General features: G+C 51.1%; 1 protein-coding gene across 2 annotated transcripts; it reads left to right on the forward strand.

The window, feature by feature from the left end:
- Positions 1-2510: 2510 nt before the first annotated feature.
- On the forward strand, positions 2511-14142 carry ZIC3 (Zic family member 3). Of its 2 annotated transcripts, none has more exons than XM_025460889.3 (3): positions 2511-4155; positions 5238-5401; positions 13542-14142. In XM_025460889.3, the coding sequence occupies exons 1-3, from the start codon at positions 3099-3101 to the stop codon at positions 13689-13691; spliced, it is 1371 nt and encodes a 456-aa protein (XP_025316674.1). In that variant the 5' UTR covers positions 2511-3098; the 3' UTR covers positions 13692-14142. The 2 variants fall into 2 exon arrangements, with proteins under 2 accessions (XP_025316674.1, XP_025316673.1); XM_025460888.3 differs by lacking the exon at positions 13542-14142 and adding an exon at positions 6242-8501 and having other exon boundaries at positions 2517-4155.
- The last annotated feature ends 365 nt before the right edge of the window (positions 14143-14507 follow it).

A 14507-nucleotide genomic window follows, 5' to 3' on the forward strand; every position in this document is an offset into this window, starting at 1 on the left:
AACAAGAATCCCCCCCCTCCCTTCTCACTTCTCGGTTGATGATCTAATTGAATTATGCCTTTTTGTTACAGGGGCTACAGAGCACGTGCTGGAGGCAATTAATTATCGGAATGTGGCCATATCAAAACGGACACTGGGCACCCGGTAGGTCAGCAGCCGTAGCATCCCGCTGCCCTGCGCTCAGGACCCCTCCTCCAGAAGGGGCCGCCTGGGCTCCCTCGGCCCCCTCTCCCGGCTGCCTGTCCTGCCTCCCAGACGAGGAAGGCCCCAGGTTCCAGGGGGTACCTGGCCGGGCTCCCCGCAAACCCTTGCGCCCGCGCTGGCCACGCTAGGGCCTGACAGCAGCCCCCCCACCGGCGCCCCTCCTCCCCCAAGCCTGGAGCACCGCTCTCCTCCGCACGGGCGACGGGAGGAAATCCAAACTTTTTCCTGGCGACTCCGCGCCCAGGGTCCGTGGGGGTCGGTGGGAGGTGAAGAGAGGTAGAGGGAAAGAAGGATATAAAGGGCAAAGTGAAAAGAAAGGGGGAAAGAAAGAAAAGCAATCCTCGCTTTTTGTAACCCTGACTCCACGGAATTCATTTGCATGATTTAGGCATATTTGTTCTTCTTGGAGCCCCCTCCCCCCCCTGCAAGGAAACCTTCTGCTGAGCGGACCTGAAACCGTTCTTGGAGAGGCTAGTTTCAGTAGATGTAATCATTTAAGTCAGTAATGAACTCACCCTCCGAACTGGGGAGAGAGCTGTGGATGGAGAGGGAGAATTGGGGCCAGTTGGATAGGAGGGGGTGACTACGGTTAGTGTGCTACCGGCAGGGCCCCCCTCACCCCCAGCAAAATGGCTAAGAAAGAAGGTGAAGCGTTTTCCAGGCCAGGCAGATTGGGGGCAGGAAGTGAAAGGTTTCAGTAAGAAAGCGCTGCTTGAGGCTGTCTCTCCAAGCGCCTCTGAACTTGATCAGATGTTCTGTTTCCTACAGAGAGATGGCGGCCAGGCTGTGAGGCTGACTCAAGGAGCCGACTTTGGGGGCTCGCCCCGTTCGGGATGTGACAATCACTGCCATCTTTCTGTGGGCCTCTTCTTTCCAGTCCCACTCTCCTGCATTCTTTGCAAATGCCCCGCCGGACAAAAAAAATGAGTGGATTTATAGTCCTGTCTGAACCTGGCCATTAAGTCCAGAAAGACCTAGCACCAGGCGGGGTGGGGGTTGGGGGTGGATGTGATTCAACACACAACTCTCGAAAGTAAATCCTCAAGGGGTAAGAATTCCCTGAGGTCACTGTGCGCTTTTCTGGGTAGGAGTAGAGAGGAGAGCAAAGCCTCCGCAGTTCCGAGGCTAAGAAATTCCACCTCGCAGTCCCCATTCCCGCCCCTGCCCCCAGTTTTGCATTTGAAAATGCTGAGAATTCGAAGCAGATTCCCCTTTGGGTTGGAAACCAGGCTGATCCAGTGTGTGTGTAGTTAATTTGCTACATAGTGTGTTTAGTGTGTCATGTGCGTGTTTTGTTTGCGCATGGTAAGTATATTCTGTGCGTTTTAGTATTTGTACTTCTGTGTTTGCTGTGTTATGTGCGTGTATTGACTCCGTTAGCTGTTCGGTTTGTTATGTGCCTATGTTTTTACTGTTTCGTGTGTACTTTGTCGCGTTGCTCTGTTGTGTGCTTACTGTTGTGTTTAGCTCTGTGAGTGTAAACTGTGCTGCGTGCGTGTTCCTAGCTACATGCTGGCGTTTACTGTGTTGTATGTTTGTTGAATTGTGGCTGGTGTGTCATATATGGGGGGAGACAGGGGCAGTGGCGAGGACAGCCACCAGTCACAAACTGGAGTCAACGCTTGGCTCCGACGGAAGCAAGGGAGATCGGCTCTAATTGCCATCTTTCCCCCTGGTGTGGGCCTCAGACGGCCAGCAGCAGCTTGGGGCCTCGCCGGCAAGCCGGCCGGCCCGGGTCCGTGTTCTGGGAGCCATCAGGGCCCACTGCGGCGTGTGCGGAGGACGCAGCTAATGGGCCGTGAACCTGGAGTTGCTATGCTCGCCCCACGATCGGCGCCCCGCGGCCGCCGAGAGGGCGCTTTCTCAGGGTGGTGAGGCGGTGGGGGTCCAAGCGGGATTGGACGTCCGGCGCCGCGCCGACGGTGGGAACGATCCCTGCGGGGCAAAGAGTGCATTTGGCCCAAGCGGGTAAAGCGCGTGAGGGGCGCTCGCCCGCTTCGGGCCGAAGGGAAGCCAGGGGTAGAGGCCCGGCTCCGCCCCGCCGGCCGCTGACTCGAGCCCGTCTCCAGTTCCCCACAGCAGCGTAAGCTCCGCGGAGTCCACTCGCGGACGCCTGGCCGCCGCCGCCGCCTCACCTGCCAGGCGCCGGGCCACGGCCCAATCAGCGGCGGTCGCTCGGCTGCAGCTGCCATGTTCCCCGCTCCGCGCTGCCAATCAGCGTGGCGGCGGCCAATGGGCTGCAGGGCCGGGGGTCAGGTGACCACGGGCCTGCCGGTTCCCCATTGGCGCGCGCCGCGCGGCCTCCCGCTCGGTTTATGTGAGAGGAGTGATTGACTTTATCAGTCCAAGGACATTACTCTGGAGGCGAAGAGGCTGGGACTCGCGCGGCGAGCGGCGAGGACCGAGCCTGCCTCCAGTCCGCTGCCTGCCCGCCGGACACGAGCCGGCTCTGCCACGCAGCGCCGCCCAGTCGGAAGGCCGGTGCCGAGGGAGCCTCCTGGCCCCGCGGTGCTGCACTCTCGGGGAGAGGAGAGGTGCCCGGGACCGGATTGGCCAACTCCGCCCTCCACTTATTATTTTGCTTATTTTTCTTTGTGCGCGCCTGTTAGTTTGTTAAACCAGATCTAGTCTCAGAGTCTTTTCTCCTCCCTTCTCCCCGCTCCTTCTTCCCCCCTCCTACCCCCTCCTGCTCCACTACTTCCCCTCCTCCCTCCTATCCCTCTGCAGGAGACTCTCAGAGCGACGGAAAGTTGCAGCCCCTGGCACCGCCTTGGGGGTCTCCCGGCAGTGTCCAACCGCCGCCACCCCTCGCCGACTACGGCACTTCGGAGATCTCCTTCGCCCGCACCCTCGCTCAATTCAGCGGTATCGCTTGTGCCGAGAACGCCCCACCCATGACGATGCTCCTGGACGGAGGCCCGCAGTTCCCCGGGCTGGGAGTGGGCAGCTTCGGCGCGCCGCGCCACCACGAGATGCCCAACCGCGAGCCGGCAGGCATGGGGCTGAATCCCTTCGGGGACTCGCCCCACGCTGCCGCCGCTGCCGCCGCTGCTGCCTTCAAGCTGAGCCCTGCCGCGGCTCACGATCTGTCTTCGGGCCAGAGCTCTGCGTTCACGCCGCAGGGCTCGGGTTACGCCAACGCCCTGGGCCATCATCACCACCACCATCACCACCATCACCACGCCGGCCAGGTGCCCAGCTACGGCGGTGCCGCCTCCGCCGCCTTCAACTCCACGCGCGACTTTCTGTTCCGCCAGCGCGGCTCCGGGCTCGGCGAGGCGGCCTCGGGTGGCGGGCAGCACGGGCTCTTCGCCGGCTCGGCGAGCAGCCTGCACGCTCCGGCTGGCATTCCCGAGCCTCCTGGCTACCTGCTCTTCCCTGGGCTGCATGAGCAGGGCGCCGGGCACCCGTCGCCCACAGGGCACGTGGACAACAACCAGGTCCACCTGGGGCTGCGCGGGGAGCTGTTCGGCCGCGCCGACCCGTACCGCCCCGTGGCCAGCCCGCGCACGGACCCCTACACGGCCGGCGCGCAGTTCCCTAACTATAGCCCCATGAACATGAACATGGGCGTGAACGTGGCGGCGCACCACGGGCCCGGCGCCTTCTTCCGTTATATGCGTCAGCCCATCAAACAGGAGCTGTCGTGCAAGTGGATCGACGAGGCTCAGCTGAGCCGGCCCAAGAAGAGCTGCGACCGGACCTTCAGCACCATGCACGAGCTGGTGACACATGTCACCATGGAGCATGTGGGGGGCCCAGAGCAGAACAACCACGTCTGCTACTGGGAGGAGTGCCCTCGCGAGGGCAAGTCCTTCAAGGCGAAGTACAAACTGGTCAACCACATTCGAGTGCACACGGGCGAGAAACCCTTCCCCTGCCCCTTCCCGGGCTGCGGAAAGATCTTTGCCCGCTCCGAGAACCTCAAGATCCACAAGAGGACCCACACAGGTAAGGGGGAAGGCAGGCGGGCGCGGGATTCACCGCGGCACCGCGCCACGGAGCCGACTTGCAGCGCGCGGGAGAGGGGTGGCGACCAAAGAGAGGGGCGGCGCCCCGCCGGGGCCGTTCGGGAAAGAAGCGCTGTCACAGTCCCTCCACCTCTCGTCCTCCCCGCCCCGCGGCGCTTTCGCCCAGTTCTAACTTCCCGGGCCGACCGCTCCGCGGTCTCAGGAACTAATTGGAACCTTCTCGCGCCCAGGAACAAACTGGCGCCGCCTCTTTTTGTCTCTTTCTGGGTTACTAGGAAGGGACTCCGAATGTGACGAGAGCGGATTGCTTACAAGCGACTTAGCTCTCGGCACACATTCGGGGAAGGCGACCATACAAATGCTAATGAAAACTAACTTTCGGTTACTTCCGCTCTTTTTTACCCTTGATTGGCACATCTCCTAATTAAATGACTGATACTTTTGTCAAACTATTTTTATTTGGAGTTCCAGGTTCCATTCAGTCCTTGGGGAGGAAAGCTAAAGTAGAAAAGGCACCTCCGTTTCGTGGCTTGTTCAGAACATCTTGTAAAACTGTTTCTCTTTTCGAACGTTAAGTACGACGACCCATGCTTTTTGATACTGGGTTTAGCAAAACCGCTGCATTTGAAAGAGGCGAATTAAAAGGTACAAAGGAAGGAATGGAACGGGATCGCCCCGTCCCTGGGCCATTGTCCCGCCCGGGCTGAGTTACGTCGCCGAGGTAGCGGCCACGCGTTGGGAGCCCCGGGCCGGGTGGGATGGAAGCACAAGTTAGGGGAAAGTTTGGAGGAGCCTGAGGCTTCCCCATCCTGAGCGAGAACAAAGGGCTGCGCAGGTTCTGGGCCGGCCCTGCCCCACCCCCGCCCCGACCACCACTTCCCAGCCCTGCGGGCTCCACCAGCGCTCTCCATCTTTCTCCAGGGAAACAAGATGCCACAGCCGCCCCCAGTCGGCTCTCCCTCTCCGGCCAGACCGCCGGGCGCTCCGTCTCCTGCTGCTGGGCCCTAGGAAGCTCCGGGCCCTGACCTTATTTTTCCCCCGTTGTGTTTTTGCCTCTTGCAGGTGAGAAACCTTTCAAATGTGAATTCGAAGGTTGCGATAGACGCTTTGCCAACAGCAGCGACCGCAAGAAGCACATGCACGTGCACACCTCGGACAAGCCCTATATCTGCAAAGTGTGCGACAAGTCCTACACGCACCCGAGCTCCCTGCGCAAGCACATGAAGGTAATTACCTCTTTATTAGCGGTCGGCGGTTTATAAACACTCGGCCCGACAGCGGGCCGCGGAACAGAAGCGCCCGCGCTGCCAACCCTGTATCCTCCACGTTAAACCCGATTTGCTCCAGCGGTGACACCTTGAACCCATTTTGGGGACCCGAAGGGGGGTGGGGGAGAGCACCGTGGGGAGAGCACAGTGGGGAGGAGGAGGGAGCAGAGGGAACAATTGGTTGTTTACTGGGAAGCTCTAACCGAGCTCGCCTGGGCTTTAGGTTGCGGTGGCCGCCTCTTCCCGGCACAGCCCGTGGTGGGAACCCAAGAGTGCCGGCGCCGAACCCAGGGGTGGGTGGTTCACTAGCTCTTCGGCTGCCGATCAAACAATAGGGCCGAGGAGAGTGGTCTGATTTCCCACGCATTTGTCTGAGACCTCGCAGAGCCCAGGGCGCCTGTGCCACCTCTCTCCGTACCTGCTTTCCCAAACCGAAGCGGTCTTGGTGAAACCTGGGCGGGCGAGGGAGTTATTTTATAGCCCCCACCCACCAAAGACTAAGTGCTTATCCCACTCCATCCGCGGAGAAAGGGCACAAATAAGACAGAGTGCTGTGTATTCCTTTTCCGTAATGCCAGTCTTAGGGCTGAAACTGTTTGGTTGGCGACCATCTCCGGGTTTTCTAGACATCGGTAATATGGAAATTAAAAACAAAAAAACCCCAAATCAGCAGCATTTCTCGTTTAAGTGGGTCACTGGGCGGTCTTGCTCTTACAGTGCTCGAATTCTGCTCTTGTTTTTGCTTGCACAATGCCAGTTGGAATTATATTCATTATAATATATACATGTTAATTTTAGGTTCATGAATCTCAAGGGTCAGATTCCTCCCCTGCTGCCAGTTCAGGCTATGAATCTTCCACTCCACCCGCTATAGCTTCTGCAAACAGTAAAGATACCACTAAAACCCCTTCTGCAGTTCAAACTAGCACCAGCCACAACCCTGGACTTCCTCCCAATTTTAACGAATGGTACGTCTGAGGACAAACACAAACACAAACCCTGTTAACTATAGAATGGACCAAATGCATTTTTAAAAGGAAACTGAGACCAATCAGATGGAAATGGAGTTTTTTTTTTAAGGCAAGAGGCTATATATAGGGTTACATCATGGTAATTGCAATTGTCCAGGAAGGTTTTGGGGCAAGATCCAAAAGTAGCCATGCCCTTTTCTCAGGATTAGAAAATATGTTTTGGCATTTGAAGGATTTTCAAAAAAATCTTTTCACTGCTTTTTCCTCCCTTTTCTCTTGCTCTCTGCACACCCCATTCCTAAACTCCTTCAGCTCATTTTAACACTTGTCCTGTTTCTTGAGAGGAAGTTATAGAAGGCTTGGTGGTGGTGGTGATGTTAAACTGATGGAAATTCTTCGCCTTTAGTGGTGATTGTTTAAACTCTCACAGTCTTAAACCGTGCCAAAGTCCTGTTATGTCTTGAACTTTGCCTCAAAGCATTACACTTGTGAATGTATTTTTGTCTAATGGGGTCGAAACTGTTGTTCAGTATTTTTTCAGGCTGAGGATGTGATGTTACTCTACACAGATTGTGACGTTTAGTATACAGTTGCCTTTTGTAATAACTTTTTTTTTGTAAATACATATCCATTGATGCCATATTTATCGTTTGTAATTTAATTATTGCTACAAGTGCCGGGAACTGAACAATATTTATGGAAAAAATGTTTTCTAACAAATGCTGTACAGCTTTTGATTATAACTGCTTTAGCATTAAATTTTATTGTTTTGAAAGAAGAACACAATTTACAGTTTTTGAACCACTGACTCCTTTCTCTTGTTTTGTAACAGCCTCCTTCTACAAAGAGGAGACGTAAGCAAATGAAATCTTGTTTGTTGGTATTTATAACTCAGATCCCTTTTTTAATTGTTAAATTATTTTTCTATTGCAGCGTAGACTCCTTACAGTGTCAGTTTCCATCTGGGGAGACCCTCCTTTCTTTATCTGTAGCTCAGATGGTTGTTTAACTGCGAGTTTAAATGTTTGTCCTGGATTTTCGGCATGCAAATCAAATATTACTGATCAGTTCAGTTAGTGACCATGACATCTCAATCTTGTATTTCAAAGACTGAGAAGCTGGATTTAATCATCCCTGCCCTACATATATAAAGATAAGGTAACCTAATGAGTCTTATGTCCTTTAGTTTTTTCTATTACCTTACATAAAAATGAACATTGCAGCAGGATGCATGTCTGTGTATTCTATCGAGAGATCACCCATATACATATATATGTTTGTATCTATGACTTATCTAATCTGCCTATCAAATCTATCTAGCTATCTATATATTTTCAAAAGTAAGCGTATGTCTGAAACAGTGGTGATGAGTAAGGCCAGTCGAGCCGTGCTTATGGTTAAAGTGCTTCTTAAAAGAACCATAGTCCATTTACAATTTTGGAAGGCAAAGGCTGATTTGTTTTGCTGTATATAGTTCAATTCATAATTATCACAGTTATTCATAACATTTTTATAGCGGTGTAATAACTGCAGCGGTTCTGAAATGATATTATGGAAAGAAAAACATTTGCAAAATATGTATTTTTAAAGTTCATGGTTTGTAGGCAAAGATGTTAAGAGCATTGTTTCCATTAAAATCAATAACAATGAAAAATGGTTGTTTGCTTTGTGATAAAATATTAACAATCCATTTAATCTTCAGCGAAGCAACTCATTTGGACAAGCAGTTCTTTTACAGTTGTTATATGAAAAAAAAAAACCTGATTACTATTTTGGGGGGTTGGACTGGGTAGAGTATTGAGAAACCTTGTTTTTTTAAACTAATTTAGGGTACTGTTTAATATTGAGGGCCCAATCTCTGCATGAATAACCAGCTTGCAAATCAGCAAATAGAATGATGGAGATAAGGAATTGTAAAGAATTTAGAAGTGTAATGAATAGGCTTAAGTACCTCCTTCTCTTGAAGGGGCAATGCTCTAGGTTTCTTGGTGGCAGTCAATTTGGTATTATACATAATCATTTTAAATTGGAGAATTTTGTTTATTGTTCTTTTGAAGAAATAAAGTCTTGGCACATCTTATTTATAACATTTTTGTATTTAGTGCCCATTTTTTTCATGTTCAAATCAATCAACCTTAAATTGAAATGCTCAGAGAACTCCTGATAATTAAAAGAAACTTTGATTTCCTGGATACAGTTGAAGCAGTCTATTTTAAGTCATCTACTGATCTTTGTGAACAATTACTGACAGTTTCTAATTGCAAATTGCTTTGGATGCAATTTTTTTGTTTCTGGAGAACGGTTTCTTTTTTTAAATACTTTTCCTCCACCAATAGACAAGGCAAGGGCCTGAATGACATGAACAGAGAGATTGGGATGACTTGACAAGTGAAGAGCAGGTAACCTGGTCAGTACACCACTGTTACCCCCAGACATTTCATTCTTGACCTTGACATTGAGGGTGCTGGACCAAATTCCTATTCAGTATTTTTCCTTCACTTCAAGCCAGAGACTGGTTTAAATGCTCAGCAGGTTTTCAGAAAGTGTATATTCATAATATTGGCGCTAAATATCTTCCAACTGAAGTCTAAATAGTGCTTTTCTTCTGAAATGTGCATTGGAACTTATACAGTTTACTGTTTTCTCCATGAATTTCCTCTCCACCCCCAACTTAACCTTGTCTTAAATGGGAATTGACTGGTGGGTTGGTTGCGCAAGATTCTCTCAGAAACTTGCTTCTCCTCCCTGCCAGTAAATATATTAAATTTCTCTTTAGGAGACATAAAGAGTTTGATTTTTCCTTAGCGGGCTTGGTATTATTGTACCATAAAATTTTACAGTAAAGCATTGTGTCCTGAGAGGGCAAGATAGCAATTAACAATGAGGATAAGCAATATTAAGATAAAGTAAAACTTTGCCCCTCTACATGATTTCCTCTCATTATGGTGTAGGATAACGTTTCTCAAATAGCCTATGTCCTCTGCCCTGTCATTTATTGGCAAAGAAGTTTATTTGAGTATAAAACTTCTAACAGATTTCTTCCTATCATCTGATTCTGGGAGTCCACGTTTATATTCTTGAATTTTCAGTAAATACCTTAAAGAATAAGTCCCCCACTCCCACCCCAAACAAAAAACCTTGCAACCCTAAAGACGGATCAGCTGGAAACCATGAATGTCAACTGGGCTCTTAGTGATCTACCTGTTATTTTCCTTCTTACACCTGGTAAGACCTTTGTTAAAAGTCCATTATCTTTTCCAAAATGGGTGGCTTAGTTTAAGATTTCCACTGTTGGGTGGGGAAAGGGGAGGTGTCTATTTCCCAGCAGACAGAAGTCTGGCCTTCATCCAGTTTGGAAGGTTAAAGATCAGGGTCCAGGCTAAGCTGGGCAGTCGGTCTCAGCTACTGCGAAGGTTGGAGAGCTAGCAGGGACCGCCTCCGGTCACAAAGCCTCCCAGTAAAGTTGTGCTCGGGACCTCCTCGCCCCCCCCCCTCCTCGCCGCCCGCTGTCCCCTGGCCTCTGCGCCCCCTGGCACCCTCTCCCCCTATAAGCCCGCCCTCCCCCCAAACAGGAGAAAAGTCGAAGGGCCTCTTGCCACTTAAGTTTGTGGAAGAATAGCCACCGGCGTGCCCAGGTCCTGAAGGGCGGGTTCTCTGCCTGGCAGCTAGGCTGCTTTTCCTCTGGCGGTCTGACCCTCGAGGTTTTGCCCCTGGGACCGGGCCAGGCGTTTCGGAAGTCAGGGCTCCCGCTCGGCGCTCCTCGGGCCCCTCGTCGGGGCGCCCAGGGTCCCCGTGCACACAGCAAGCTCTTGCAAGTCCTGGTCCAAGCTCGGGGCGAGGGGGTGGGGGGCGGGTGGGAGGAGGGGACCTCGTTTCCTAGGGTCAGTTCTCTCGCGGTCTCGGCCCGCTGACCCTTTGACCTCCACCTACAGGGCCCTTGGCGGCCGTAAGCCGGCGGTCGCCCGGGTTCCGCGGACGCTTCGCGCCCCATCGCCTCCAGGCCTCATTAGGCCGGCGGGGCTGTAAAGCAGGAATCAGCCGCTGCCTAATCCGGACCTGGGGTCAATACGAGCCCAAACAATGGTGAGCTCCGAAGGCCACAGCGTAGCGCTGGCCGCAAACTTTGTGTTCCATTCATTTTCTCCTGGCGGTGGGGGCGGGAGGAGGAGGGGAGCAAGGGAGAGAGGGAGGCTTTCGGACGCCCGAAGGACGCTCCTGAATTGCCGGGGCTCCTAAGCGGGTGTCCTTAGGCTCGGCCCTCCCGGTCTTTACGCGGGGCCTGGGGGCTGGAGGGGAGTGAAGCCCGGGGTCTGGTTGGCGGCCCGTCTGGGGGTGCTAGGGGCCGGAGGCCGGCCCGGAGGGGGCCGCCCCCGCACCGGGAGTGGACTTTGAAGTGGGTTTTTAGCGCGCACGTGCGAGAGCCGGGCCGGGGCCGGAGCGGGGACCCGCTGCGAGGAAAGACTAGGCTCGGCCCGGGCCCCAACCCCTCCCCCGCTCCCCGTCGCTCCGGCCTTTTCAAGCCCGCCGCGCCCCCCCTTCGCCCCCACTGCCGCGCAGGCGCACACCCCGCAGCCGTCGAGCCGCTCTCGCTGCCGGGGGGTGGTGGGGAGAGTTGAAAGCGGCTTTGCTGCGCCGCGGCCTCGGCGGAGCGGGGAGGGGTGGGAGGGAAGGCGAGGAGAGGGGTGTGGGGAAGGGGGGTGGTTTTGGGGCGGCTCTCGAGTGGTGAACATGGCGGCCGGATGCGAACCCCCGCTGAGCGCAGCAAAGCGCTGACTGCGGGCTGCCGAACTGTTGTGTGCTTTAAACTCCCTCGTTATTCCTCGGCTCCGAGCGCCTCGCGGGAGAATGTAGGTCGTGGCGGCCGAACGCGAAATTGTGAGAAAAAACAAAAAACAAAAAACGGAAGCGGAGAACTTCTTCCAGGGCATTCTGGGCGTGGGAAGTTGGCGAGCCTTCTGGGGGTTGGGGCTCCCAGGGGACTTGGACTTGAAGCCCGCTGGAGGCCGCCCCACCCTCCTGTCCCGACTGAAAACCTCTCCTGCGGGCCCTCCGGGTGGGGTATGCCATTTTGCGTTCTCGTGCCGGGTCGGGAGTCCACAGCAAGTCCGAGCCCCTAAAACTGCCAACGAGCGGACACTTTTCTCCTGCAGGACAATGGCAAGGCCCGAGAGGGGAACACGCAGGTACTATTTCCATGTACAAAGGCCCGGCTTCTCGCGCTCGAGACGTGCCATTGCGAGTTCGAGCCTTACACGTTGCTCGGGCCCGGTTCTCTGCATATCTCATTTAAACGTGGTCCTTTGAAAAATGGCACTGTCTCAGCTTCTGTATGCTGCAACAGCTGGTGATCCTACGCTAAAGGAAGGGGAAAATGGGTCACAATCCCGAAAACTTTCATTCAGCTTTTGCTTAACTGTGGAAATGCTGGCGGCTGAAAGAACCCCTAGTAGCTCTGGGATCTCGAGCTCGTGTTTTTTTCTGCGGAAAAAGGTTGTAGATTCACCTTCAGATGTGTTTCTCGTGAGAACCAAAAAAAAAAAAAAAAAAAAAAAAGTAGGATAAAAAGGTGTAGCTGTTGACCCCTGGTTCCTCTAAGAAAATGAGCGGCAAGAATTTCAGGTTGAGTCTTGGTGGAGGCCCGCAGCCAAACGAAAAGGCAGCCTTCTCGGGACTGCCCACTGTCGAGCATTTGGGCACCTGAAGGTGTGGGGCAGTTCCTGGGGGGGGCCACCTTGGGAAGGGTCCCAGGTGGGTGGGCAGGTCATTAGCAAAGCTGGCCCAGATCTGGGGGGAAATCTGCAAAACAGTGCCTTTATCTGCAGAGAACAATTGATGGGGTTGTCTTTCCTCCTTTTCAGTGCACAAAGAAGACGGCTTTGGAGCAAGAATTTGGAATATGCATTTAAGTTGTCGTGCTTTGCATTGGAAACCCCTGGGCAATTAAAATAATAAGCATGCCTTGTAGTATTTTCTGTCCTTTTCTTATGTGTAATTCCTGCAAGTCAAAGGGGCTGCAGTCCCTTCTGCAGTTTGGAAAGTTGTTTTGAAATTGCCACCAAACAGATCTTTTTTTCCCCCTTTGGTTGAAGTTTCCTTCCCCGGCTCAACCACTCGCGCCCCCCCCCTCCACTGGAATGGAGTATTGACATCTTTGAGAGATCAAAGGAAGTAGATGGTGCTTGGTCTATACTTTATTTTTCCATGCTGTAGTTTGAACCCTGAACTTTGAGCTTTTCCCTGGCTAAATCTCTTGGTACCGAAAGTGTGAAAAATGAAAAGTTCATTAACTTGAAAAAGCTTTAGCTAATGGTTAGGCCGTTTGTCTCTCTAAGAACTACAGAGCCAGGATTGTCTCTGAAATTGACATTAAAATCAAGCTAAAGATGCACTGGAGAACTGTCTCCCCTGGATATCTGTGGTGTCCTTTGGGTCATTTGATATGGTAAAACCAGTTGATTTGCATAGGGGTTATGTGAATGGAATTTCTGCAAAACTGGATGAGTGATAAATTGGTAGAACTCTTATTTGTTTTGAGGACTCCAGAGGGCACTGCTTTTCCCACTGAGGCTTGGTTTTTATCATAAACCATTGCAGTTTACACCTTGAAAAGTTTGCAGGAAGCTTTAAAAGGGAGCAGTGGTTCAGAGTACTTGGATTAATAATAACACAGGAGCAAAACTTCTTTGAATAAGATTCAAGAAACTCCGGTCTCCAAAAAAAAAAAAATCTCTTAAAATGAAAGAAAATATCCTTCTTTCAAAATCACACAACAAAGCAAACAATTTTGCATATTCTTAATGTGATGACAGTTCAACCTGTTGACTCAACTGATGAATTGAGAGAAATGGGAGCTTTCGGTAACTGTAGAAAGAGCTGACACCAGATGGCAAGTTTATTATGTTGGATCTCTAACGGGATGTGTATGCTGTCTAATGTGTTGCCTTAAAACACAACGTATGTAAAGATCATTTGAACGTATGGTGTTAAAACAGAAAAGATTTCATTGTGTTCTATTATATAAACTAGGATTTAAAAGAACATACCCAGTAACATTTTAAGACATTTTTCTAAGAGTAAATATAGCCTGTTTTGACCTATCTGCAGTTCACTTTTTGTTTTTTTGCCAGTGTTGTCCTGCTTGGTATCCGGGACAGACTCTAATTCCTGATGAAGAACTTGATACTGACGTTGGTATGCAGCAGCCAGCCCTCCATAACACTACCTATCCTAAATGCAGGGTTAATGCCGAGCCTACTGTGCAAGAAATGATTTACTGATGAGGTTTCAAAGAAAACCACATCAATTTGGATGTCTGTTACCTTGAAGTGATCATTTTAAGAGTAGTAGCTTCTTCCCTAGGTATAAAAAGACTATTTTCTTCTTTTGGTGTATTTCAGTCTGTGTTGAGCAATCATTTGTGAAATGAAAAAGCAAAAAAGCTCCCACCCCCTCCCATGCCCTTCCCTCACATTTTGCCACTTTAGGATTATAAGTGAGAAGATGGAGGTGAAGACTGGCCTAATTCATAACCCAGTGTGTATTATCTCATGCATTGTGTTGACCTTGTTGAAAATCTCTTTCAAATATCTGCATTCCACATGTAGAGTTCATGTGTTTAAGACTAGAAACACAAATGCTTGTTTTGTTAATTTTGTATGTTTGTGTTCAAAAAGCAGTACCCAGGATCCCTACAATTGTTGTTTGACTTAAATAAAACCATTAAAAAATTTTGTGATTATTGTTTTATTATGGTGACAGTTATAACTCCTAAATAATGTTGATTAACCTGTTGAATTGGGACAATTTATATTCCAGTCACATTTTTCGTGATATAGCTGGGCTTTCACTGAGCAATAAACCTGCAGAAAAACAAACAAACCCACTGAACAAACCTCAGCCAATTGTTTTGAGCTCACAGTGTCTTCCCAGGAAGACTCAGGGCCAGGTGCTGGGAAATTCAGGGGAAAAATTCAGAGTCACAGATTGATAGGAGTGATTAGAAGGAAGAACTGGAAGCAGGAGTTTGGAGGAACATGGGCATGTGCACAGCACTCTTCTGGTGAGAAAGAGAGAGAGCCAAAGCTAAAGATGGC

This window comes from Canis lupus, chromosome X (assembly GCF_003254725.2).
Source record: "Canis lupus dingo isolate Sandy chromosome X, ASM325472v2, whole genome shotgun sequence".
NCBI classification, from domain to species: domain Eukaryota; kingdom Metazoa; phylum Chordata; class Mammalia; order Carnivora; family Canidae; genus Canis; species Canis lupus.